The 27,341-nt window shown below is 43.7% G+C and overlaps 1 protein-coding gene across 5 annotated transcripts in view; it reads left to right on the plus strand.

The window, feature by feature from the left end:
• The window catches only part of PTPRM (protein tyrosine phosphatase receptor type M), a 650,734-nt gene that overhangs the window by 600,065 nt on the left and 23,328 nt on the right, over positions 1-27,341 (plus strand). For 3 of the 5 annotated variants that reach the window (XM_070420643.1, XM_070420639.1, XM_070420641.1), the window contains 4 exons: positions 20,485-20,601; positions 21,333-21,383; positions 24,928-25,082; positions 25,342-25,477. In XM_070420643.1, the coding sequence (XP_070276744.1) occupies positions 20,485-20,601; positions 21,333-21,383; positions 24,928-25,082; positions 25,342-25,477 (459 nt within the window). The remainder of the gene's footprint in view (positions 1-20,484; positions 20,602-21,332; positions 21,384-24,927; positions 25,083-25,341; positions 25,478-27,341) is intronic. The other 2 variants (XM_070420640.1, XM_070420642.1) reach the window with 1 other exon arrangement.

Raw genomic sequence — 27,341 nt, forward strand, 5'->3', positions numbered from 1 at the left:
CCTGGAGGACATTATAGTAAGTGGAAAAGGCCAGTCACAGGAGGACAAATACTGCCTGGTTCCACGTACACAAGGAACCTAGAGTAGTCATATTCACGGAGCAGAGAATACAAAAGTGGTTGCCAAGGGCTGGGAAGAGAGAGAAATGGGAAGTTGATGTTTAATGGGAGATAACATCTTGGACCTGTGAAGTGCTGAGAATTTGAACTGAGACTCTGCCACATAAAACCTAAACCTGCAGCGGGTAGACCCTCAGAGAAAGGGTCAAGGAAGGCAGCCTGGGAAATAACAAGGAAGCAAATCAATCTTCACTTAGGATCTGGGTGAGAAAGCACTTCCACTAACTAATGGGTCAAAGTAAAACACCCTGCCATAAATCAGAAAGCATTTAGAGCTGTGAGTCATGAAGTACCATATAGTCAACTTGTAGGATGCCAATAAAGGGTACCTAAAGGTTGTTAGAAAAGAAGACTAAGTATCTAATTCAAGAAGCTAGATAAAGAACTGAGTACAACTAAAGAAAGAAAAGGGGAAATAATAAATGAGGAGCAGAAAATTATTCAATAGCACGCAAAGAAAAAGTAATAAAAATCAACGTAATCAAAAAGGCTGTATGAAAAACGAATGAAATAAATAAACACCTGGCAATCAGAGTAAGAGTAAGAAAACCAAAAATAACAAATATTAGGAATAGGATAAAGATGTTTTATTAAAACAGGTAATATGAATGACTAACAATAAATTTGAAAATTTAGATACATTAGGCAGTTTTATTGACAAACTAGAAACCCGGTGCATGAAATTCATGCACAGGTAGGGTCCCTAGGCCTGGCCAGCAATCAGGGCCGATCAGGGCCTTCCTTCCCCTGGCTGGCAGCCTTCCTTCATTCCATGCTGCCCCCTAGTGGTCAGTGCACATCATAGTGATCGGTCGAACTCCCAGTTGGTTGAACTCCCAAGGGAACAATTTACATATTAGCCTTTTATTATATAGGATGTGATTTTTCAAAATTGACTCAAAAAGAAACAAATTCTAAATAGATAATAATTATTTTAAAAGTGAATTATGGTTAAAAATTAAGCCATGGAAAAACACCAGTTCTGAATATATTTACACATATGTTCTACCAAATACTCAAAGACTGGATAATTCAAATCTTATAAAAATTATTCTAAAAGAAGAGAGAAAGAAAGCTTGCTTCCCCATAAAAGTGAAAATTCTAGGTACCAAAAATTTGGAAGAGATAAATAGAACAACAGATGAAAATAGCCCAGATGTTGACTGTAGGCATATGTGGGAAAATATGTAATTAGTGGGAGAGCATGAGCCTTTCAATCAACTGAGCTGGGACATTTGGTTCTTCATGTGAACCAAAAAAAAAAAAAAAAAAAGCTGCCGCCATAAAACACCCAAATATGAATACCAGATAAAAACCAAAATAACCCTAGCTGGTTTGGCTCAGTGGATAGAGCATCGGCCTGTAGACCGAAGGGTCCTGGGCTCAATTCCAGTCAAGGGCACATGCCTGGGTTGTGGTCTTGATCCCCATTAGGGGGCATGCAGGAGGCAGCCGATCAATGATTCTCTCTCATCATTGATGTTTCTATCTCTCTCTCCCTCTCCCTTCCTCTCTGAAATCAATAATATACATATTGATTTATATATATATATGAAAGCTTTAAAACTTTTAGAAAAAATATGGGGGAAAATATTTCTTTTGTTTGAGGGGGTTCAGGCCTTTATCTCAGGAGAATAAAAATGCCAACTTGTACATCCATCTAGCACAACACCCTCTTATAAAGGGTCACAGCATAGTGCCAGCTGCTCAAAAATCAAGAAAATGCTGGCTTTTTTTTCTTTATTTTATTGTATTTTTTTCCATCACCATTTATCTCCCCTACACCCTCCTGCACTACCACCCACCCGCCCCCTCCCTTCTGCAGTCACCACACTGTTGTCCGTGTCCATGAGTTCTTTCTCTTTTCTTTTTGCTCAGTCCCTCCACTCTCCCCAACACCCACCCCCACAACTGTCTGCCTGCTCTATAACTATGAGACTATCTCTATTTTGCTTGTTAGTTCAGTTTGTTCATTAAATTCCACATATGAGTGAAATCATGTGGTACTTGTCTTTCTCTGACTGGCTTATTTCACTTAGCATATGACCCTTTTTTTTTAAAGAATGCATCAAAGGGACAAAAAGGTTAATGTATGCTTGCAACCTATATAATCTTATTAACCAATGTCACCCCAATAATAAATTTAATAAAAAGGCGTAAAAAGGATAAAAACTTACAATGCAATATTTTAGGTACTAAAAGTGTGAAAGCCATTCATGTCTTTCAGTCCCCTCTCTGCTGGGAGGCAGTGAGACAAAGGCTGGCTTAGAGTCTGGGGCAGCCATGCTCCCTGTGTGTCTGGCCTAAAACAGGTCACTGAGCCTCTCCTCTCCCTTAACCCCCGACCTTTCCCTTCAGCACCTGCTTTATAAGGTTCTTTTAAAGATTAAATGAGTTTCTATATGTCAGGTGGTTAGGAAAGTTCCTGCCCCGTTTTGAAGACTTAATAAATATAGGTATTAATATAACCCTTATCTTTCCAACAAACCTAAGGCCTACAATGGTATTTATAATTCTTTATTTCCCACTCCAAATCTACCTTCTCTAGCTATGAAAGCAATGAGTAACGACTACTAGAAACAAAACCTACCAACTCCGCCAGAAAGAAGCTCCTGTTAGGAAAGAGACAGCCTTACGAATTTTGGTCTCTCCCTCTGGGCGCTCAGTAAATGCCTAAGGAAATGAATGAATGGGAATTTGACCAATTTAGTGTCAGAGAGCAATTAGCATAAACGAGATTAACTATGGCATAGTTTGTCAGGGCCAGCCTGACAGGGTTGAGCCGGGCTGAGGCAGAGAGGTGGGAATTGAGAAAAGAAAGAAAGACAGGAAAGCGGGGTCGGGAGGACCCCAGTTCTCTTGATGAACTGAAGCGAGTTTATTAGCCACACAATCTTATTTATACACACACACTGAATAGGAGGTCTGTCAAGAGGAATGTATTCTTTGTTCCTCTTAATCTCTAAGGGAGGGACAGAGCAGAAGGACAAGTTCTCAGTACAGCATATCTCAGTAAATAGTTACAGACTTCTTGGTAAGCCATGAAAGGCTGTTCTCATTCTACAAATGTTGCTCTCATTCTACTGATAAACGCCATCCAAACAAGTCTGGGAAAACTGTGTGGGTGAGGATCCCAGCCTTGCTAGGCCCTACAGGTGCAAGGACCTTGCCAGCTTACATCTGGCCCCCAACAATAGTTAAACTCAATATTGTATCTGTTTTCATGCACTTGGGTTTCTTCCCCTGACATGTATGATGAATTCTGAATCCTTTCATTTCACAAAGATTTGTTGACTGCCTACGTCCACTAATAAAGATACCTGGGGACTGTTCTCTCAGTACTGTGCTTTCACAATAACTGTTCCCCACCACCTCCAAATATTCCTTATTTGCATCTGAACTTACTTAAAATAATCCCAAGGTGAATTATTTTGAAAAGTAAAAAGTCATGAAAAATAACTACTACTGGATTTTTTCAAAATATAATGGCACACATGTATTTGTTGCCTAATTGGAATTCCAAAGTACACTGTCTCCAGACTCTGTCTTAGGAGGTAAGCTATTTCCATACAATAAACCTTTTTTTCTTTAAGGGAAGATGATGAGGACAGCATAGTCTTTGGCTACAAAGTCAAAAGAAGATGGTGCAAGAAAAATACAAAAACCCTCCTACAGTCAAGCCCCCTGTCTCTTGGACATGGCACATACAGCAGAGAGCCAGGTTTCAGGGTTAGTTATCTGACTTTAGAAACATGAGAAATAAAAAGCCCTGCCTCCCTGGCCGCATGGCTCAGTTGGTTGGAGCACGGTCTGGTGCATGGGAAGGTCATTGCGGGTTTGGTTCCTGGTCAGGGCACATAGAGGAGGCAATTGATTGATATATCTCTTCCCTCTCTAATATCAACAATAAATTTTTTAAGTCTAAAAAAAAAAAAAAAAAAAGCCATGCAGCAGTGGTGTGTCCCTGTTCCTTCCATCAGACACTTAGATGGTCCCATGCAGGGTGATGACTGGTGATTTTTTTTTTTATGGGAACTATTCCTTCTGACAAATAACCATAGAAACTCCAGCTAAAAGTGTGCAACTGAAGGGGAGAGGGTGCCTAGGTGCCTAGGTTTCAGCTTTATCCATAAATGGAAGCCCATACGCTTATTTTTTTTTATTAATCCTTCTAAATCCTTACCAGGTTTGTGGAGACGTGGTAAGCTCTGAGGAGTCCCCACCTCATTACCATCAGCCCCTTGCACCGGCCTGTCTTCAGTTAGTCATGAATTTAATGGCATCTGCCCTTGATATGTCTGACATGATTTGGAGGTTCTGACCGGAGGTCTCATTCCCTCCAGGACCAGGTGCTGACCTTTTCCCATTGTGAATGCTGCCCACTTGTCTAGAGACGACTTCCCGTTTTCCATGCTTAAAAACAGAAGCGGCAAACCACCGAAGAAATCAAAATGACATGGTTTTCCAGGGCAACCACTACCTACTTACATGTTTACTGCACATGGTGTGTCCTTCATGCATTAGGCATGAGTGAGCTGGATGCCCGTGTGTTTACACAGACTTGCTGCCGATTCATTAGTCAGAGCTGGGAACCGCTTCCCCCTGCTTTCTGCCCTGAAGCAGTCTGCAGCAGGCGGCGGTAATTGCTGGTGTCGGAGCCACTGGGAGCCCTTCCCTGTCGCAGCACCTGGTGCAGAAGACACCGACGCTGCACTTCCCTCCAGCAGGGTCCCCGGCGCATCTGCCAGGGCCTGTCATTATCTAAGACTTCCTTGTCACCACTGAGCATCCCTTTTCAGCCCGTGTGTTCTGGGATGGGACCCTTGTCAGTTTCCCTGGCACCTGCCGAAGGCTGCACACCTGGCATTGAAATTGCACTGGAATGTGTTGTGATTGTTTTCCCTCTGTAATGAACCCACCTGAGGGACATTTAACTTTCCATCCAGCCGCCCGTTTCCCAGGCACTCCCACCTACACAGTCGGTGTGGAGATGCACAAACTCTGTTGTGTTGAACTAATCCATCTGCCAAAAGTCTCATAACCAAATCGGCAGGACTCCCAAAGGAGATTTTGCACCGGTAATTTAAGCTAATGATTTCTAAACATATTTAGTCAGTTTTATGGAGACCTCATTAGAATGTGACTGTGTTAAAAATCCAAATAAGCTCTCATAGTCATGTAGGAAAATTATTGCGGAGTTGCTCTGAATAGTTTTTATAACAGGTGACAAAGTGTTTTGGGAGCTAAAAGAAGTAGGGACTGAGATGTTAACCTCTATCAATATAGAGGATTGGAGGTAACCACCTAAACGGATGCTTTAAAGATTTTTACCCACCCAAAGAGGTTGGCATAATTCCTTTCCTAACATTTGTCACTAAAAGAGTAATGAAAGAAAAAAGTTTAAGATGAACACTACACATCAATTAACTTTCTAATTCACGTGCAAGGGAAGTATATTAAGATTCCAAGTGCCCGTTTCACATACAACAAAGAACATCTGCTTTTCTACAAAAGCCACCAGATCCAGGAGCAATGGAAGAAGCAAGCAAGAAAGAGGCCTGGTTTATAAAATGTGGAAATACTGCTTAACAGTAGGAATAGCGTAGGTAACGCCTAACAGTACAAAATAATAATAATGTTTTCTGCAAAATCTTTCAAGTTGTAAGAATCAAACCTATAATGAAGGGAAGAGACAGATTCTTTTCATAGACATTGCCGAAATTTTCCTCTCTTGAACTGTCACTAATACATTTGATAGATCTTTTTTAATGAACTGGATTTTTAAGATGGATCTTTCTTGACCTGAGTAATTATAGCCCCAACTCTTATTAATTTACTAGAGGCCCAGTGCATGAAAATTGTGCACAGGAGAGGTGGGACGGTCCCTCAGCCCGGCCTGCACCCTCTCCAATCTGGGACCCCTCGGACATCCCTCTCGCAATCCAAGACCGCTGGCTCCTAACAGCTCACCTGCCTGATTGCTCCTAATCCCTGTGCCTGCCTGCCTGATCTCCCCTAACTGCCCTCCCCTGCTGGCCTGATCGCCCCTAACCCCTCTGCCTGTCTGATCGCCCCTAACCTCCCTCCCCTGCCTAACTGATCGCCCCTAACTGCCTCTGCTTTGGCCCCCGCCACTGTGCCTTTGTCTGGAAGGAGGACCGGATGACCAGATGTCTGGTCGACCTGGTCTAATTAGCATATTACCCTTTTATTAGTATAGATACTTGTTCAATAAACATGCCTCTGCATTTCAATCTACTGCCAACCATTTCAACAATCATATTACTGTAACTGATTCAAACTGTCCCTCCTCCATAATTCCCACCCAGGTACTGCCACACTTCTCATTACCTCCCCCCAGCATATCACCCGATAAACGAGGCACTAGCAGCTGTCAGCAGTAGGAGAGGGGTGCTATACAGAGCCCTTCATGGCAGCAGGCTCTTCCGGAAGAGATGACTCCCTTTGAGGTTGTCTCTGCTCAAAGGTCTCGGTTTCCCTCTGTAAAAAGTTGGAAAATCAACCTACGAGCCTGATTTGTCTTGTTGACAAATTAACTCAAAGTAGGCTTTCTAATACCTTTTTAACATTTAATGATACACTTACTGTATCACTGGCACTAAGAAATCCCAAGATAAGGGGCTAAATCTTAAAAAAAAAGAAAAAAAAAGAAAAAAAAAGAAATCCCAAGATATTTATATTTCATTTGTCCTCAAAGAACATAGAATATGGTACTAGGTAATCATTTAAACAGTTCACTGTAACACATGTAGGTCAGAATGATGACAACTGTAGTGAAGGGACCAGTTCTGCCAAAGGGAATCTCAGAGGAGTTCATGGAGAATGTGGTGAGGAGCTGGACCTTAATAAAAGGAAGAACTTTAAATAGCAAGAATGAGACAATAGCCCCGTAGGGCAGTGGTTCTCAACCGTCTGGCCCTTTAAATACAGTTCCTCATGTTGTGACCCAACCATAACATTATTTTCGTTGCTACTTCATAACTATAATGTTGCTACTGTTACGAATCATAATGTAAATCTCTGATATGCAGGATGGTCTTAGGCGACCCCTGTGAAAGAGTAGTTTGACCGCCAAAGGGGTCGCGATCCACAGGTTAAGAACCGCTGCCTTAGGGGGTGGGTGTAGGGGGGACAGAAAAGGGAGAGTAAATGGCAAAATGGGGAAAGAGCCAGTGGCCTGGTGAGGCTGTGTTGGAGAGTTGAGGGGGAAGTGAACTCTGAGGCTGAAAAGCTGGTTGAGGCTTTATCAATGGAGGTTTGAAATGCCATTCTAGGAGTAAGGAAAGGTAGACACAGGATGTGGGAGGTGTGCCTATTTGTTATAATAGAAGGCATTAAGCTGGTGAACCATATATTCTAATTAGTGTTGCTGATCTGACCTAATCTTAATAGTCATTGGATTTTACATGGAAAAAGTCATTGGTAATCTTTGCCTGAATAGTTTCAGAGGAATGACTTATCCGAGTTCTTTGATTGTATGCAACAGAAATCAACTCAGGCTAATTTAAGGCAAAGGGGAATTTATTAGAAGAAATAGGAGCTCAGGGTGTTGATGTGAAAAATAAGGCTTGCAAACAGATAAGGGAAAAGGCACCAACTCCAGAGGGCCGGTGAGTGGGCAGGCCTCGCAGCCAGACAGTCTGGTCATGGTGCTGATGGAGAGAGGATGAGCACCAACAATTCCCAGGCTTTCTCAATGTGTTCAGGGTTCAGAACAGAGCATCTGACTCACCCTGATTGCTTCATGAGCTCATCCCTTGCTCTCCAGGGCCCCTAATTGATAAGCTACCCCTTGGGGAAGAAGTAGTCCCCAAAAGGACATCAAGGACATATTAGGATGGATGAATGGATAAAGGGATGTTGAGTGACCAGTTAACAACCAGCATTCACTCCAAATGGTGGGACGGAAAGCAGTCGGTAGGGTCAAGGCAAGAGTAGAAAACACGAATGAGTAGACTAAGTCCAATCTTATCAGAAGCTTAGCTGAGAAAGGAAGAGAAAGAAATAAACAGAGAAGCATTTACACTCAAAGGATATTTTAAAGATGGGAGACCTTTGAAAATTGTATGTGCTACAGAAAGAATCAGGAGAAAGGGAGAGATTAACACCTTAGAAGGCAGACCGCTGAGGGGATATTTTCCACGGAGGCAGAGTGCGAATCTGTAGTTCAACCTTATCAGAGACAACATCTTTTGGAGCCTGGAGAACAGAGACAGGTGAGGAAGCAGTTAAGTCAATGTAACCAAAACAAACGAACAACACACTTGGAATGGCACCCTCTCCTGACAACCTGTTTCCTGAGAAAAAGCAGTGCTATGGCTTAGATTTGGGGAAATAGCTATATGATGGAGGCGTCAAGAGCACAGGTAAAGGGTTACCAGGAGCGGGAGCTGGCCTGCTCCTCTCTTAGAGATAAGAATAGGGGAAGATGCAACCAAGACTCAGTTGATAGCAGCCAGACTGGGGGGATGGGAGTCCTGGGACAACAGTAGCCAGAGTCCTCACAGAACTGACTCTGAGGGGGACAGGTCACCACAACCCAGGATGAGTGTGGGCATTTCTAAGTGAACTCTCACCTCTGAGCCTTAGTTTACACATCCCCAAAATGAAGGGAAATTGGCTGAATGAACCCTAAAATTCCATGTTTATATGAGGAATTTTTATTTGTTGTTGCCATTTAAATAATAGACACATCTGCAGCCCAGACACGTCTAATGCACGTGGCCTCTGGACCCTCCTGGCACTCCCTGTGTCTGCTCTGAATATCAGCTATGGGAAAAAAGCATGGAGTCTGGATTTTCTAAAGTCAGTAAAAAGACATGCATGTCCTTTCCTTACGAGAAGCCGTCCACTTTTATTTCTTCTGCACTATTTAAACACATTTTATAGAAAATCTAGAGCAGAATATTGCAGTGTGTGATTAGGTACCAGCGAGATGAATTCTGTCGGTGTTCTATCTATATTTCATTTATACGGACCGTAAAAGATGCTCAGTCTATAATTTATAGACCTTCCTTTGGAAATGAGCTAATCTGACTACAGTAAGTTATGATTTTGAGAAAATATCTTCTTTTCCAAAGTTCTCAAAATTGCTTATAACAATTCACTGGTTTATCAGCTGGCACCACAGAGCAATCTCACCTTCCCAGCACTTTTCTGTGTCTGTAACCGATGATCAGCAGTACCGCACCTGCTTCCTGCCCGCTGCCAGGAGGGCCCGTGGGGAGAACAGTGCCTCTTTGGAGAACTTTCCCAATCATCTAATAACGATGGCTCTGTATACCTGTTGTGTTCTGTGTAACTGCAAGTGTGGCCTTTGCATCTAGAAGACCTCCTTGTGCACAGAAAACTTCTTTCACACACACCCCAAAATCAGTAGAGAGTCATCATCATCACTTAATGTCCATCAATCCAATTTGGATAGCAAATCTATTTAATTGAAAGGTAAACTGTGGTGTGAAGAACATGCAAAAACAGACACAATTGTAAAACAAATTCATTTCAGTAGGAAACACTTCATTGACTACCAAATTGGGTGGTGATTTTGAAAAATGTGAGACTAAAAGCAAACAAATACTTTCAAAATAAAGCAAAGAGAAAACCACATAACTTCATTCTTCAATCTTACTGAAGGCTTAAGTATTTTAAGTTAATTACTAAATACTGCATTTTAAAGCTTAAAGTAATGGGGTTTCTTATTTAAAATTTTGTATCTGTAATGCTAATCCCAACTTCTGTAAAATGTTCTGACAGTGTCCCTGCAAATAAATGTGGGGTGTGTGTGTGTAACATACATGCATTTGTTAAGGCTAACTATTCCCCTGCCTCACATTTGCTCACATGGGTAACCAGACTACATTCCTTTCAATTTCCACATTTTCTGTACCTGATAAAAGGTTCTTACCGCATGTGTGCATCACACACACACACACACACACACACACTCTCGAGCTCCCTTGCTCACACATCCTTGCGCATTTAGAAATGCTCTTTCCTTGTTGGGAACAGCAAAGTGCTATTTGTTCTGAGTGCAGACCATTGTCTCCTTCTTTTCTGAATTCCGCATGAGTTGTCACAGTGAGTTAATGAATTTCCTGGGGGAAGACAGCATCAGTCTCATAGCTTTTCCTCACACCTCCTGTGCCACTGCTGTTGTCAGTGTTAGAGACTTAACCCCTTGGCGTCTGTTCATTTTTCTGTGGCTCTCCTGGTACACGTGACACTAGTTAGCTAGTTATCAGGTGACCTCTCGGCCTCCTACCGGTGAGGGCCGGAAAAACAGAGAGGGGATCCCTGCATTCAAGACATTTACAACCCAAATATAGAGGCAGGACTTACAGTTGCAGACAAGAAGGAACAAAACACCTTTGGGAACCATTTTGCCCTCCCCTCCGGGACCAGAGGCCTCTGTGAGTCAAGGCTAGGTAATTTCATCTGTGAGTCCCAGAAGGCTGGACACATAGAAAGTATTAGAAAGTGTTCAGTGAATGTTTCTGAAGAGTTGGAAGAATAATTACAAAAGAGCACATAAGCTAATGGAAACAACTTATTTCATACAAGGGAAATGCCTGTTGACCACTCTCCTTCCCTTGATTTCTGATTCATTGGGTGAACAGACTGGAATCTAAAGTCACACGTGTATATACAACATGGCCATTATGGGTGTGGGTGAAATTACTACAGCTTTGCTTGATATGACGGAAATCTCTTTATAGTTGGCCCACCTAGTTAACCCTTATGCATTAAGTTCCTGGCAATTCCTTAAAAAGCTGTCATTTTTTACCCAAGTATTGATAAATTATAAAGTAGGCTTCGGAGACCATTCTTTGTGTGCTGTAAGTCATCTGTCACTTTCGTATCAGCCATCTCTAATCGTGCCATAGTGGTGGGGTATTGCAGCATCAAAGCAGATTTGCAGGTCTGAATAACACGTGTTTCTCAGAATACACTCTCCTGGCTCCTAGAGAGCTGCACGCTGCATGCAGGCCAGCTCTGCAGTAGTCTCTAGCTGAACCCATGGAGATGCTGGTGTGAGAGCGCCTGCTTTCATGGTCACCATTGGCAAGGCCTGCTGCTTGGCCTCACAGACACCCTTGCTGCTTTGCCGCAGTTGCCTGGCCCTGGAAAAATCCTCATGTTCATCTCTGTCTGGACTGCCTGTGTATTTGCTGTTTTACTGGCCTGGGCTTGGATCCTCGGCTGTCTCACTCTGTCACCTCTAACTTTATCTGCATTGTCTTTGGGGTGCATGTAGGTGGTCACCTGCCCTATGTCTGTAAAGCGCGTAAGAGGGTAGGGGGCCCGCATGTGTAGCAGATGGACAGGTGCACCTGGGACAAATGTGCCATAGCATGAGAGTGTTTAAAGCATAGTCCCAGTCACATTGGGACCCACTCCGGCAGCGTACATCTGTAGTTTCCTGGAGGTGCAATTGGATGCAATATGGTATGGCCTTTGTTCTGCTCACATGAGCTCTTGAAAATTGAAGAATTTTTTTCTCACTTTGCACACTGTAGGTATATCCTTGAATAATTTGTTGGAAAATAGTAAATGATGTATCATCTTGATGTGGAATTCTGTTTTTCCTTCTCTACTTTGCAAATCTGCTAAATTCATCTTCCTTGGCCTTGCTCTGCCTCTCCCTGAAGGCCTGAGGCTCTGGCTAAGTAAATATGTGAGAAAATGCTGGATGCTTCCCAGGAGAAGAGAGCCAGAGAGTCACAGTCATCCAGTGAGTAGTTGTGTAGTCCGTATACAACGCCTTTCAGATTAGCCAGGTGGCACGACATCAGTATCTCTACTTCAGTTTCACTAATTAAGGAATTTAAGTAAAGAAGAATTTAATTAGCTAGGCCAGTGGGCGGCAACCTGTGGCTCTCGAGCCACATGCAGCTCTTTGGCCCCTTGAGTGTGGCTCTTCCACAAAATACCGACTTCTGCGCATGGGCCATGAAGTTTCAATCGCACTGTACATGCACTCCCACACGTGGTATTTTGTGGAAGAGCCACACTCAAGGGGCCAAAGATCCGCATGTGGCTCGCGAGCCGCAGTTTGCCGACCACTGGCTAGCTAACAGGCAAACAAAATTCCCTGCCTCAGAATGTTTTCTCTGGTAGTCTCTGCCATATGTTGAAGACCAGTGTAGGACCACATCTTATGGCTTAAGCTGCTGCCCCATTTCTCTGGGACAAGGTTTCTAGCGATGAGAATGTGGGCGGCTTTGGATACTTCTCTGATGAAAAATCCAAGAGCCCCCTTCACACCTGACAGGAAGGTGTCGAGTAGATTGCTTCCTTGTCCTGTAAAACTCAGGATCAAGGAATATGTGTTTGGGTAGCCTGCTTGGAAAATTGTGGGGGTGCTGCTGGATTACAGAAGTGGACCGCTCCCATAGCCAGTAGTGAATATAGTAACAAGATGAGTTAACGACCAAGGATGTCACTGGGTTACCTGCTGGAACTTACTAAAAAGAAGCAGAGTCTGCCAGGGAAAAGCTAAAGGAGACCTATGACGTGTAGTGGAGAAGTGTCCACAGAAGGGATGTGAAAAGTAAAGGGGAAATAGTTATTTCAAAACCAATATGGGGCTTACATCTTTTAGCTTCAGACTGTCTGCCATGAGATAGAAACTGAACCCTTAGCACTTAAGTGCCTCTGATGTACCTCAGCAAGTGTATATCTACATATACTAATAATGCTGTCATTGCGCAAAAGATTTCTGAAACTCTTCTTCCAGAATAATCTTTAGGATACGTGACACGCGTTTTGTTGTCCTTGGTGGTTGGCAATCTTCCTCCTTTGGCAAGAGGACTTAAGTTTGAGGAATGGCTAAAAGTCAAAGCCAAATCTATTGACTGAGGTGGGGAACAAGCTGCCTGGATAAATGTGTTTCCTCGAAGTGCTGATGCTCTCTGACCTTGCTGGGTAGGAGAGAGAAAAGTAACAAGATAAACTTTTTGAGTGGTCTGTACCATGATGTTTAAATTCCACAAGAGGCGTCAGGCCATGTTTCTTTACAGGTGATGAAAACAAATATTATCGATATGAAATAAACCTTGTGTTTATTATAAATATTGTATAATATATTGTAGGTACAGTAAGTATTATATGTCCATCAATTAATAATATTAATCAATAGATGCAATTGGAAGACCAGATAGAAAATCAGAAACCATGTGGGAGGAACTTCAGGCAGGAGCAGGAGCCTAGTGGTGTGAAGCTGATTTACTCAGGCTCTACGGCATTTTTCCAAATTCAAGCTACCCAGATCTTCAGAAGAAGCTCTTGATTTTGTGCCAGTTTTGAAATAGGCTTTAAGGATGGTGCCCAAGGGAGACCCCAGGGCCAAATGAAACAGGTTTGGAAGGGAGGGGCTGGGAAACCTATTATAAGCCAGGTCCTTACACAAAGTCTTTATACATCTTATCTCATTTAATCTCTACAACCTCCCTAAGAAATTATGCTATTACCCATATTATATACTAGAGGCCTGGTACACGAAAATTCGTGCACTCAGGTGGGGGGGGGGGTTGTCGCTCAGCCCAGTCTGCGCCTTCTCATAGTCTGGGACCCCTGGGGGATGTCCAACTGACTGGGAGGCTGGAGTGGCTCCCACTACCACTGCTGCGCTGGCCATCCATGAGCCTGCTTCTGGCTGAGCAGTGCTCCCCCTGTGGAAGCGCATTGACCACCAGGGGGCAGCTCCTGCGTTGAGCATCTGCCCCCTGGTGGTCAGTGTGCATCATAGTGACCAGTCATCCCGGTCGTTCTGCTGTTAGGATCAATTTGCATATTACCCTTTTATTATATAGGATATGAAAACTGAGGCTTAAGGGTATAACTCACAAGTTAGCAGTAACAACAAAAAATAGAGCAAATGCACTTCCATCTTCATTGCACAGAGACCAAAGCAGTCTATCTTTTCAGGATATTTTTATTTTTAAATATATTTTATTGATTTTTTACAGAGAGGAAGGGAAAGGGATAGAGAGTTAGAAACATCGATGAGAGAGAAACATCGATCAGCTGCCCTCCTGCACACCTACTACTGGGGATGTGCCCACAACCAAGGTACATGCCCTTGACCGGAATCGAACCTGGGACCTTTCAGTCCACAGGCCGACGCTCTATCCACTGAGCCAAACCAGTTAGGGCATTTTCAGGATATTTAAATGAGGAAATGTTTTTATTGCTGTGAGAACTCTGTAAAAAAAAAAAGAGAGAATTGGGATACAATAAATCTGTTCTCTTGGAAACCTCACTGGCAGCTGCTCTTGGCTGGGGTTCTTTGGTAACTTTACTTAGTAGCAAGCAGCCTCTTTGCTCTTGCTATCCAGTATCTCCATCAAAGCTGTGCTCAGCTGGCCCCAAACACAACTATTAATAGAACTGTGGCCACTCCTTCTGGATGACTCTTTTTAGAAGAGAGAGACAGACAGACAGAAGTGGGGGGGGAGGGGAGAGAGAGAGACTGTTGAAAACCCCTTTAGGAATCAAAACTCCTAACAGTGCCTTTCTTTTCCTCCCTCTCCCTTCTACCCCTTTAGAGTAAGTAATGTTTATTAGATCACACTATGGTGGCCCCAACTAAAGAGCTAACATTCAGTTCCTTAATCCTTCTTAGTCATGGGTTTCTTAGTCCTTGGACCCCTGCACATAAACAGACCTTCACGTTCTGCCCCAGGCTCCTCCCTGCAGCTGGTGGAGTTGGTGATGGGTGGCGGGGGAGACACCAGCAGAAACAGCGATTTGTGATCAGTGACAAAAAATGAGTGATGGTTTCACTGTGCTTCTACTCTTCTCTCCCCCACCCCACATACTGTCTCTCACCCCAAAAAGGCAGGGAAGCTACGGTCATTTTAAGGCTTCCTACTTAGCATCTGTTCCTGAAGCCAGACCCGGCCAGACCTGGCAAGATTGAAGAAAGGATGATTTGCCTTGAGTGCCATCCTCCCAAAACGCCCTGTGCTCAGAGCCACGCCTGGCTCTGCAGCCTCACCTTCCACACCGTTTAGCTTATTCCCTGAGACAAGTCACTCTCCCTCCATGGGCCTGTCTTTTGTTTCTTCATTTGAGGACACGGGGAAATGGAAGGAATGAAGGGGGTGGTGAGCAGTCCTGGCCAGAACCGGCTCTCCTCTCTCACACCAGTCACTTGGCTCCCTGAGCCACTAAATGAGGCCCCGGTTGTGCAAATGCAGTGACTCCAAATGGCAAAATCCAAGCATGAAAGGCTTATGTGTGGCAGTTGTAATGACTTTGAAAACGAGTGTTTGGAAACTGTCTCTGTGATGCCTCACAGCTTCATTTGATATGAATTTCCTCCACACAAATCGCAAACAGCACTTCCTAATTTCTGATGGATGCTCATCAAACCGCCCTAATGGGAGAACAGACCTTCTGGCCACTCTCCCAAGTCTTCTCAGTCCCTGGAATAAGGTTTGTAGGAAAGAGATTTAGAGGAAATGGTGGTGTTTCCCTTTGTTTTGTTTTCACCTGTGGTTCCCCGCCCGCCCCCCCACCACCACCATAAACCATGCACAGTTCACAATGCTCAGTTAACCTCTTCCTTCTCCAGAAAACCCTGCTGCATATCTCCACCCCCTTAGTGGCTCCTAGCCCTCTGAAGTTCTGTGGCCACCTAGAGTCCTGATCACAAAGTTATCGTTTAATAAAAATAAGAATTTCCATTATGTGAGCACTTACACTGGGGCAGATGTTTTAACTGCATCATATCACTTAATCCAGTGGTTCCCAAACTCATCTATCTGTTCTTGGGAGTCGCCTGAGGAGCTACAAGAAACTATGGACACCTCTGTCTCACCCCAGAAAGTATGATTTAACCAGTAGCCCGGTGCACAAAATTTATGCACGGTGGTGGGGGGGTGTCCCTCAGCCCAGCCTGCACCCTCTCCAATCTGGGACCCCCGGGGGATAACCAGCAGTCAGACACCCCTCTCACAATCCAGAACCGCTGGCTCCTAACTGCTCGCCTGCCTGCCGGCCTGATTGCCCCTAACTGCTTCTGCCTGCCAGCCTGATCGTCCCTAACTGTTCCCCTGCTGGCTTGATTGCCCCTAACCACCTCTGCCTCAGCCCCACACCCTGGACCCAGGATTCCCTCCTCCAGCCGACCACAGGCACCCGGGACCTGGGTTCCCTCCCTCTGGTCAGCCGTAGGCACCCAGGACCCGAGCTGGCTTCACCCGGGCCTCCTGCAGCCACAGGGGATGGTGGGCAGGTGGCTTCACCCAGGCCACAGCCATAGGTGCTGGCGCCTGGGACCGTGGGGTGGGCAGCTTCTCTGTCTCCCAGGCCACAGACAACCACAGGTGCTGATGCCCGGGACTCCAGCAGGCAGCTTTGCCCGGGCTCGGCTTTGTCAGGAAGGACATCAGATGGTTGTCCAGAAGACCTCCAGTCTAATTAGCATATTACCCTTTTATTAGTATAGATTGGCCTAGCATGTATCCTGGGCTTTGGATTTTAATACACCCGCCCCCACGTGATTCTATGTGCAGACAAATTTGGCAACCCCTGACTCAATCATAGATCACTTTGAGGTAAGAACTAAAATCACCCCCTCTTTACAGAAGAAGAACCTTAAGCAGACTTAAGTAACTTACCGGAGCTCACATCAGCCTTAGGGAGGACCAGACTCTGCAGTCCTGTTGTTGTCTAAATCCTTGCTACTCAGAGTGTGGTCCAAAGACCAGCGGCATCACCTGGCAGCTGGGTTGAAATGCAAACCTGGTGCCCCACATCCTCAGACTTACCGAACCCAAGCTCCTAGAGTGGGCACTGGAGTGTGGTAACAAGCCCTGCAGGGCATTCTGCTGCCTGCTGAAGCCTGACAACCACAGCTCTAGCCATTCGGGATGCCTGAAGGTCACGGTCATGTGCTGCCGGCCTGGGAAGCTCCAGCTCCAGCCTGCTAGGGGTCATCTGACTTTACCTGGGAGTCATCTGGGCTGCCGTTTAACATGACCCACCTTGGAGAACTTTTTCAGGCAGCTAGAAATCCTGCAGTTACTCTGCTTTCTGTGCTGTTTCATGTTTGTGCACTTTAAAGCCAACAATGACCCCCCACCCCGCCTTTGGAGGCAGGGACCACCTCCTGCTACCCTGCAGCCTTCTGCTGTGAGGCACACAGCAGGCTCAGTAGCAGGTGCCTGACGGATGGCCCGATGGACCCAGCTCCGGGGCACCCAGCTACTGAACCTGATCAGAGCCTCCCTTTCGGGGCTGAAGGCTGTTGCCTTAGGATTAGGATGTGTGGGAGGCACAGCCTCTCCTGGACATCGTGCAGGTAACACTGGGCTGCAGAAGGCAGTCAAGCCTGGCCACCACCTGAGGAGAGGAGTGTCTGGTTCTGCTCCTACAGGTGCCACAGAGCCACTGGTCTTCACACCTCTGCATGGTCTTCACAGCCAGGCATGGGAAGTCTGCATCCAGAAAGAAGCATACATCCCTCCTCCTCCTCCTCCTCCTCCTCCTCTCTTTCTTTTCTTTTTAAAAAGCAAAATTATAACTTGACACAAATCCAAGCAGTTAAAAAGATACTAAAAGGAACCCAATTTAGAAGGGTTTTAGTAGGCTAAAAACAGATGTGGCGAACCATTTCAGGATGTTCCGGGAGATGAGAGGGAGAGCGCGGGGTTGGAAATGGCTCGTCCGCCTCTTCTGGGTCCGCCTGCACAGGTGCTCGGCACAGGAGACGGCTCTGTCCACAAACACGTTCTGGAAGGAAGCAACCCCAAGGCTCCCTTTCTCCTAATTACTGCTCATTATAGAGCAGTGGTTCTCAACCTTGGCTGCACATTAGAATCACCTGGGAATCTCTTTAAAATCCTGATTTCTGGGCCTCATCCTCCGGAAATTCTGTTTCTTTGTTATCGGGTGGGGCTACAACATTAGTAACAAAGAAACAGAATTTCTAGAGGATGAGGCCCAGAAATCAGGATTTTAAAGAGATTCCCAGGTGATTCTAATGTGCAGCCAAGGTTGAGAACCACTGTTATAGAGCAACCGACAGTGCCGAGTTAGCATCTGACCAGGTGTCTGGAGCAGTCCAGGTTTCTTTCCGTGGTTCACCTGGCCCATAGGGGTGTGGCTGGTCCTTTGGCAACCTCTGGATCTCCTGGCTGTAGCTCTCTCTTATACTGGAATATTTTAGATCCATAATGTAAATACTTTAGATCCATAATGTAAACCATAATATGTATAAGTATTTATACTTTCTAAAGTCACAGATTATGTTCCTGTTTGGGGGGGAGGGGCTAAAAATGGGAACTAAACATTTATTGAAGGCAGAGACCATCTATGTCTTATGCTGCACTATATCTGCAACTCCTGATGTGTCTGGCCTACATCTTGCCAAGTAAAGGTAGGAGGGCTTATCTAAAACCTCACTGAATCGGCTGCCAGGAAGTTTTATAAGGAAGCAGCTAAGATAACAGCCAGCCGGTACCACATTCTGGGAAAGGTTACCTCAGACCATATTTCTTTTTTGTAAACTTTCCCAATCTGGGATTTTCCTTCCTGCACTGACCCTATCATTGTCTCCATAAAATTCAGTTCTACACATATCTATTGACATTCAGTGTCTATGGGACACAATAGGAGATATTGCAGGGTTTACAGAAATAAGCAACAACATGCCTTTACATGGTGGCATGTAATAGGCAGGTATCAAGCATTCTAGCAAAACATGCACATTTCATCAGAGGATCAAAAAGAGAGAGACTGCCGTCTAGACTTTGAAGGGGTGTGGCATTTGAGATATTCTTTGACGAAAGGATAAAATTTTCAGCTGGGAGTGTATGGGTGTGAGGAGAACATTCTAAACAGAAGGAATGGCATGAGTAGGAATCTGGATCACGAGATCTGTTTGGGGATCATGCAAATTACTTGTCTCTGAACATAGTGGATGGAAAGGAAAGTAGTAAAAGCTAAGGATAAACCCAGTAGTTGTGGCCAAATAAAAAAGATCCTTACATGCTGGGCCCACGTGTAATTTCTGTTACATGCAGTTTCTATTGGAAATAGAAGTTTATTGAGCAGAGTAAGTAAATGCCACTGGCTTTACCCTTTGGTAGGTTTTTTCTGGTGCTGGTATGAATAGAATGTTCATGCAGGAAGTTGCCAGATACAAGATTATGGCAAAGGGAATAAAAAGTTGGAAAACATAATAGAGAGATATTTCAAAAATGTCTTACACTTAGCAGTTGGTTGGGTCTTGGAGACAGAATCATAATTTTGTGCCTGGGTAACTGGGGAAATTGTAGCATCATTAACATAGGGAATCACGAGTGTAGTTGATGGGGGGCAAAGAATTCTCTTTTAGGCATATTGCCTTGGAGGTGCTGGCAGGACCTCCCAGAGAGATGCCCACAAAAGAAGTTAGAAACCGAATTCAGCACTTGGAGAATAGGGCCAGAGGCACAGAAGTTAATCCTGGAGAAGTGGTGACACGAGTGGATGAAGCTGCCAGGAATTCAAGACAGAGCCACAGAGGCTCAGACAGAGCCCCGAGGCCACCTCCATGACTGTAATTCTAAGTTGGGAAAATCTCAGTTACTTCCTTTTTCAGAAAAAAAAAAAAAATTCTAATCTTACTGTTGGCTTTGATTTCCTGCTCACTCCTCCTGCTCTTCCCTCATCCCAAGCTTTTGCTAAAGACTGCAAGAGCTACAGGACCAAAAAAAAAATTCACTAGGAGGAGTCAAGTCTAACAAATTTCTTCCACCGGAAAAATCCTCCGATTAGAGGCTTTCAGTAATATGGAAAGACTGTGTTCAAATTTTGCCAAGGTTTGTGTATTGACTTTACTCAGCTTAAAATGAATCTGTAATTCTAAATTGGGAAAACCAAATAGCTACTTCCTTTTTCAGAAAAAAAAATGTCTGATCTTACTGTTGGCTTTGATTTCCTGCTCACTCCTTCTCAAAAATGTTCAATCGATTCCTGAAACTGGAAGGAATTTAAAATTCAGAGCTGACATATTGCAAACTACCTTTTATAGTTTATTTTTCCAGGCCATTCCCTAGGTTGAGATAAACAGGAAATGAATGGTTACTGTAACTGGGATATTTGCAGTATAAATACGATCTGTTAACTTTAGACCATTTTCCTAGGCTTTACTCCTTTTATAACTCACATTTTGTCTTCTTCTGGGGAGAGAAGAAAAGCATACATGATCTAAGAAAATAAACATTGCTCTGTAGTGTACAACTTAACTTCTGGTTTTCATGCAAATTTTATCCTGTAAATCATACCGTGACCCATCATTTGGGGATCTAAAAAACAAACTCTAAACCCTTTATTTCCTTTGTGTTTTCTAAAGGTCAAATGCTGCAAATACTGGCCAGACGACACAGAGATATATAAAGACATTAAAGTTACCTTAATAGAAACAGAACTACTGGCAGAATATGTAATAAGAACATTTGCTGTTGAAAAGGTAAGTTTCCACGCTGCAGACTTGGAAAAGCCATGGCCAGACATTAGTGGTGCTGGCCTTGTTAACTTACTAAGCTAATCTGTACCTGGTCACACCTGAATGCAGGTAGACTCTGTCTAGTAATTTCTCAAGATTGCATCTCGCCCTTTGATTCTGTAACAGCTCAGTTCCATCTTTGAAGCAAATCATTTCCATTTCATAAGAGGCTATATTTTGCAGTTACACCAAATACATATGCCTATCTGTCTATTTCCTTTTTCTTTCTAACCTAGTTAATATTGTTTTCTCTCTCTCTCTCTCTCTCTCTCTCTCTCTCTCTCTCTCTCTCCACTCACTGACAGTTGAATAATCCCCTTCATGTTGTATGTTATGTGGGTTTCCTGTAGTGAGTTAGTATCTGTGTTGAGACCCAGGTCCTAACTCCTCCTGGAATCCCTCTACTTCCTGAGGCTTTTCAGGCCTCTGGTTTCACACGGACCGATGGATCTTCCAGGTTCTTCCAGGTCGAAGGGACTTACCTGCAAGCATAGGACACCCTTGCATGAACCAGCACCCCCATTCATCCTCACTCCCATACTGGTTTCAGCCTTTTGTACTTGCTGGTGGTGGGTCGTGAATGCTCTGCCTTGGCTCTCCTCTGCCTCATCCCATGTGCATGGATGGGGCTTCTCCCGGAAGCACTGTAGGGCATAACAGGGAATTTCCTTATCCCCCTCTTTCTGCTGACATAGGGAGGGGCCGGAGGTGAAGCAAACTGCAGTCCATCCAGAGAAGTGTCACAGGTAGGCTGTGGGAAAGTGGAGGTGATGTGGCTGAGAAACCCTCTGCCTGCCAGTCCTTATCTTGTCTCCGATGCAGGGGACACATGATGTTGTGTCTGAGGTCCACAGACTTTGTGTCAAGAGCTGACTCTCCAGAACTCAGCCCCGCACTGTTACACTGCGCATAGCCATTTTGTTGTGAATTTGTTCAGTGCAAGCTTGTGCCCATTTACACTGTCAGGTCCTCTTAGAGGACCTGGATTGTCCGTGGACTGCTGGGCAGTTGGCTCTTGGCCTTCTCCTCTACTCTATATTCGTATTTTTTGGGTTAGCAAGACCAGTTTTAAGGAAATTGCAGCATCTGTTTACTGGCTAATTTACTCTTCTGTTTTGAACTACCTATCTTGGGTTTCAAATTCATATTTGTCAGAGAATCACAAGACTGAAAAGATTTTATTTTCGTCTGTTCCTCGTACTATTTTTTTAGCCTGTCATTTTTAATAAGCAGGCAGGAGGCTTGGGGACTTCAAAGAACGTGGAGTTCTTGTTGCCTCAATTCTTCAAGTTCTGAACCTCACACTTTGATGTGTTTTTTTTTCCCCATCTTAGGCAGGTTTGCGGGGAGGATTTCTGTACAGCTCTTGGCAAGAGCGCTCATGAATTACTGCATTAAAACAGGTAGCGATAAAAGACCCTCTATATTTTTTTCTTTTTAAAAAAATCATCCAAAGTCATCACTTAAACATGGAGTCCTTTGAACAGTAGTCAGCTCTCTAATAAGCTGAAAAGGCGTCTCTGATGCTAAAGGAAGGGTTTGTTTGTTTCTTTGTTCTTTTTTAACCTCTTATTATACTCTCCTACATCCCCAGTTACACAGAAATGTTTTAGAAATACCCAGTTATTTTAGTCACCAGACAACTAGCAAAGAGGTGGTGGAAGGGAGGGACGAGAAGCTTTTTCAGGCTTTGAGGGAAATCAAAATGACCTGTTCGTGATTTTCTAACTGGGCAATTGGAAACTTTAAGGAAAACAAATCATTAGCACTTCCATGGAGCACTTCCTGTAGATTTTAAACTTTCTCATTAGAGGGGGGAAACAGTCAATCATATACTGTGCGAGTCCTGCAATTCTGAGAGTATGTTGCATCAAGGGACCGAAGGTGAAAATGGATTTGGGCTCCACTCCACAAAATAAGCAAACACGTTGCAATCTGAAACTGACGAAGCCCTGCTTTGCATGGGACTGTCATCCTCTCCCACGTAGCTGATGACTCAAAGCTAAACAGATATTAAGCAAGGTAAAGTGTCCACTGTGTCAGGAGGAAGACAGCTGAAAAGTCCCCGTGGATCTCAGCTGTCTGGTGAATCTATCCCAGTCTATCCTGACAGAAAGGAAGTTGACAGTGGCCACCAAATTCTCTCTACCTAGGAGGTGTTTGGGGTTCAGAGAAGGCAGTGGGAATATGAACCTAATGCCTGGTAGACAAAGAATGCACAGATATTTATTAAGTATACACTTTGTTCTAGGCACTATTGTATGTCTTGGGTTCTTCTTTCCCATTAAATTGCATGGAAAAATGAAGTGAATATTACTTTTTTATGTTGCATTAATACTTGTTATAATGAAAAATAAACAAAAATATAATGATATCAAGTTGGGAAGTATTTGTGCTGTGATCACTAATCACATCCAGGATTTCACCCCCAAATGAATTGACTCAGAAGCAGTTTCCTTGGCTAATCTTGAACATATAAGGGGTGGAGGTTTCTTTTGGGGAAAAGACATTTATCTTGTTCCAAAAGTGAGTTTTAAAGAGCAAGTTTGGGACTTGGGGATGCTGGAGCTGAAATCTAGCAAAGCTAGAAGGGAAAGTTCTCAAAAAATGAAAATTAAGAAAAAAAGCAGTATATGGGGGGAAATACCCTTCAGTGGTCTTTGGAATAAATAAATATGTTTTATAGGCATCCACACCATGTGGGACCACCACTGACCCAGTTGTCATACTTAGGGGAGTTCTCTAAGGGTCTGGAGAGTGACCCAGCTCAACCCTTTGTCTTCTAATGGAGACTTTGGGACTGGCTATGGTGTCAGCAATAAGAAATGTGGGCTCCTAACCACCTTGTAATGTTGCTTTGGGGTCACAGAGCATATGTAGCAGATAACAGTGTTGGTTTTTATTTGTGACTCTCTGATAGCTTAATACCTTAATGCTTAAACATCATTAAAGAATAGCATGATTTTCAAAGAGTACTAAAGCTTCAACAGTTGTGGGTTATTAAACTAAGACATATTGATACACTTATAGCAAGCAAGTCTTATCTGAAAATCTATAATTGTTAGCCTCTTCCAGTCGTTCAAAGCACATAAAATTCTGAATTTCTCTGCTCATAAGTATGTGTGAACAATGACTGATGGTGAATGTGTTAAGGTTAGTGGGTACTTAATGTTATGATAAATAAAACCAAACTCAGGGACTAACGCAGAAATGGTAAATAGTCACTAAATGAGAGACAGGAGAAAATTAAATTTAACCTCAGATTTACATCCAGCCTTGATTCTGGAAGTAATTGTTGTTTTCAAAACAGACTTCAGCTTTAAGGCAGAGTCTTACAACATGGGCTCATGGTTAGAAAAAAAATTGATGGATATACATCAACTAAAATATTCTCAAAACAAGAGTAAATTTTTAAAAAACAAAACCTTAAAGCCCTTTTCTTCTGCCTTCCCTTCACTTCAGTGGCAGGCAACTCTCCCACTTCAACTTACTGATCCAACAAAGAATTCTAGCAAAATGTGATTTCCATGGTATATATGTGCTTACATACCTGTTTTCCACAAGCCGGCTGCAACAACCTGAACACAGGAGGCACTGTCTGAATACCTCTGTGTCCCCAGCACTGAAGGTCATACCTGAAGGAAGCATTGCATTCACTAGATGGTCACTGCATGGATGAATGGGTTAAATGTTTACCTGAATTTAAAAAGACAACTCTAACCAAATGAATTGCAAATGAAAATTAGTTCTCTGGCCTATGTAGTTGGAGAGGAGTCCTCATTCATTCTTCCAGTGACATTCTGTAAGCATCCACAGTGTGTACACTGCTCAAGGGCCCGGGACAAAGGAACCGGAATACAGAAGAGAGAACAAGGGTCTTGCATTTTAGTAGCTGATCTCTTGAGCACACAGGTCCCTGTTCTGTGCCTTTCTCTGTGAACGCACACCTCACCCTTAGGAGCTAAGTGACACACAAACTGTTCACTGAGTCTACTTTTTAGAAAGGATTTTCAAGGACTCAAAGAGATCCACCCATTCATTTGCTGGAATTGCACCTGTCTATTAGTATTGTCCCCAAGCATCACCTCTCCTTCCACCCGACGAATATCTTCCTGCCTGTGGTAAGGTTTTCAAAGTATGTATAAAATCTAAGAATGACCTTCTTCCCAGCAACTCGGAGTTTCTATCCCCAGGCTCACTGACTGCTGAGGGGTACCTGATTCTCTCCTGGTTGCTCATCATGTGTTTTCCTTTGTTCTCTCCCTGCATTGTGCTGACTGGGAATGGCAGAGGGGCGTTCATGAAATCCGAGAGATCAGACAGTTTCACTTCACTGGCTGGCCTGACCACGGGGTCCCTTACCATGCCACAGGGCTGCTGGGATTCGTCCGGCAGGTCAAATCGAAGAGCCCACCCAACTCAGGCCCATTGGTGGTGCACTGCAGGTGAGTAGCACGCCCAGAGCCTCTGGAAGGACGCACAGAGGGCAATGGGTGTGGGTCTCCTTTGGGTGGTGAAAATGCTCTGGAACCCAATGGAGTGATGGTTGCACACCATTGTGAAGGTGTGAAATGCCACTGACTTGTACACTTTAAATGGTTCATTTTATGTGATATGAATTTCACCATAGTAGGATATTTTCTTTAAAGAAGCAGCTGCACAGGGGTCCTTTGCTTCCTCTAACAGACATCTCTCTCCATGCAGTGCTGGTGCCGGGAGGACCGGCTGTTTCATCGTTATCGACATCATGTTGGACATGGCGGAAAGGGAAGGGGTGGTGGACATCTATAACTGTGTCCGGGAGCTGCGGTCACGGAGAGTGAACATGGTGCAGACGGAGGTACTGTGCTCCCATCAGTCCCCATCGGTTCTTGGACTGGTCCCTGGGCCTCCTGTGCATCCCTATCCCCCAGAGCCAAGGAGAAAAGAGACGCTGGCAATTCTCTCTCCAAAACTCCCTAAAAGAAAAAGTGACTCAGCTGGCAGCCTTTCTTTCCTCCCTCCCTTCTTCCTTTTCTTTTTCCTTTCATAACGAAACAAAAAAGCCCACGAGTCTCACAGGTTAACAGACTCTGTAGCCATGAGCCTAAATCTGCCCATGTTTCTGTGTCAAGGAGCCCAGTGGAGTCTCTGCATTAAGGCTTCAGGTTTCCAATTCCATTTCTCTTTATTATGCCTTTAAACGAGCTGGTAACCAGGGCAAGGCCATGCCTGAGAACAGCCAGGCAGTTGCCAAGTGGCTCAAGGGTAGTGTCTGTACATTTTGTTCCTTTCCTGGTCCCTAAAAATTCTTCCCAGTGGCCTGGTATCGAGGGAATTTGCCCATTTTATAGAAGCACTGTGTACCAACTAGTACTTCTATCAACTAGAATTCAAAGTGTATCAGGAATTTAAGCTTCTGAGGAAAAATATTAGTTCCTACTCCTAGGGAATGCATATTTTTACTAATATGTGGTTGTTTTAAGTAAGCATTACACTCGCCACCTGGAAAATGATCCATGAAGTAGAAGAAGAACTAAGAACAATCCATTACATTTTGATCATGCATAAAGTTTACACAAGGCACTGGAAAACCTAATTTATTTATTTATTTTAGCTAACAAAAAAAATAGCAGAAACTTTCAATGCTATGTCCCTGGTCTTTTTCTCTTTAGAGTAGGAATTCTTTGTTTTAAAGATAATAATGATAATGTATTTTTTAAAATAAATTTTTATTGATTTCAGAGAGGAAGGGAGAGGGAGAGAGAGATAGAAACATCAATGATGAGAGAGAATCATAGATCGGCTGCCTCCTGCATGCACCCTACTGGGGATCAAGCCTGCAACCCAGGCATGTGCCCTTGACCGGAATTGAACCTGGAACCCTTCAGTCTGCAGACCGACAATCTATCCACTGAGCCAAACCAGCTAGGGCAATAATGTATTTTTAATATACTTTACAGTGGATCAAAAGTGGTCTCATCCACTTTCCACTTGCTCCTCTTTTTTGAGGTGATGTTGAATAGCAGTGGTTGTTTTGAGAATTAAGAGTCCTGGTTTTTTATAGAAATTAAAGTAAAAAGTAATGAGACTCATTTGCATCTCATGTGATTAAAAGTTGATAATAAATATGGTAAAACTTTAGTAAGTAATTGTAGAGAAAGTCAGTGCTAGTTCAGAGGACCCATTTTTATTATTTTTAAAATATATTTTTATTGATTTCCAAGAGGAAGGGAGAGGGAGAGGATCATTGATTCGCTGTCTCCTGCACGCCCCACACTGGTGATCGAGCCCACAACCCGGGCATATGCAATGATCAGGAATTGAGCTGTGACCTTCTGGTTCATAGATCAACATGAGCCACTGAGCCGTGCTGGCCAGGCTAAAGACCCATTTTTATTTTCTTTATTTTTATTTTATTATTGCTTAAAGTATTACAAAGAGTATTACATATGTCTCCTTAAAGACCCATTTTTAAACTGTGGACTTGTAACCTATAAACAAGAGCCTTCCTCTGGACACAAAAGGACTTTTGTAACTATCACATTCATTAATATTTCAAAGGAAATAGTGCTAAGTGCTCAGAACTGGTTTTCCACTGTGATGTCAAGTTTCCTTAGACCTTCTCTGCATTATTAATTTGGTTGGCAAATTCTTTTTTATCATGGATAGATAAGATTCTGCTCATTTCCTCATCTGAAATACTGAGTTTCAAACCTGTAGGA

The sequence above is a fragment of the Myotis yumanensis genome, unplaced genomic scaffold (genome assembly GCF_028538775.1).
Source record: "Myotis yumanensis isolate MYYU_CA2020_CCGP unplaced genomic scaffold, mMyoYum1.0.hap1 SCAF_7, whole genome shotgun sequence".
Taxonomy (NCBI): Eukaryota; Metazoa; Chordata; class Mammalia; order Chiroptera; family Vespertilionidae; genus Myotis; species Myotis yumanensis.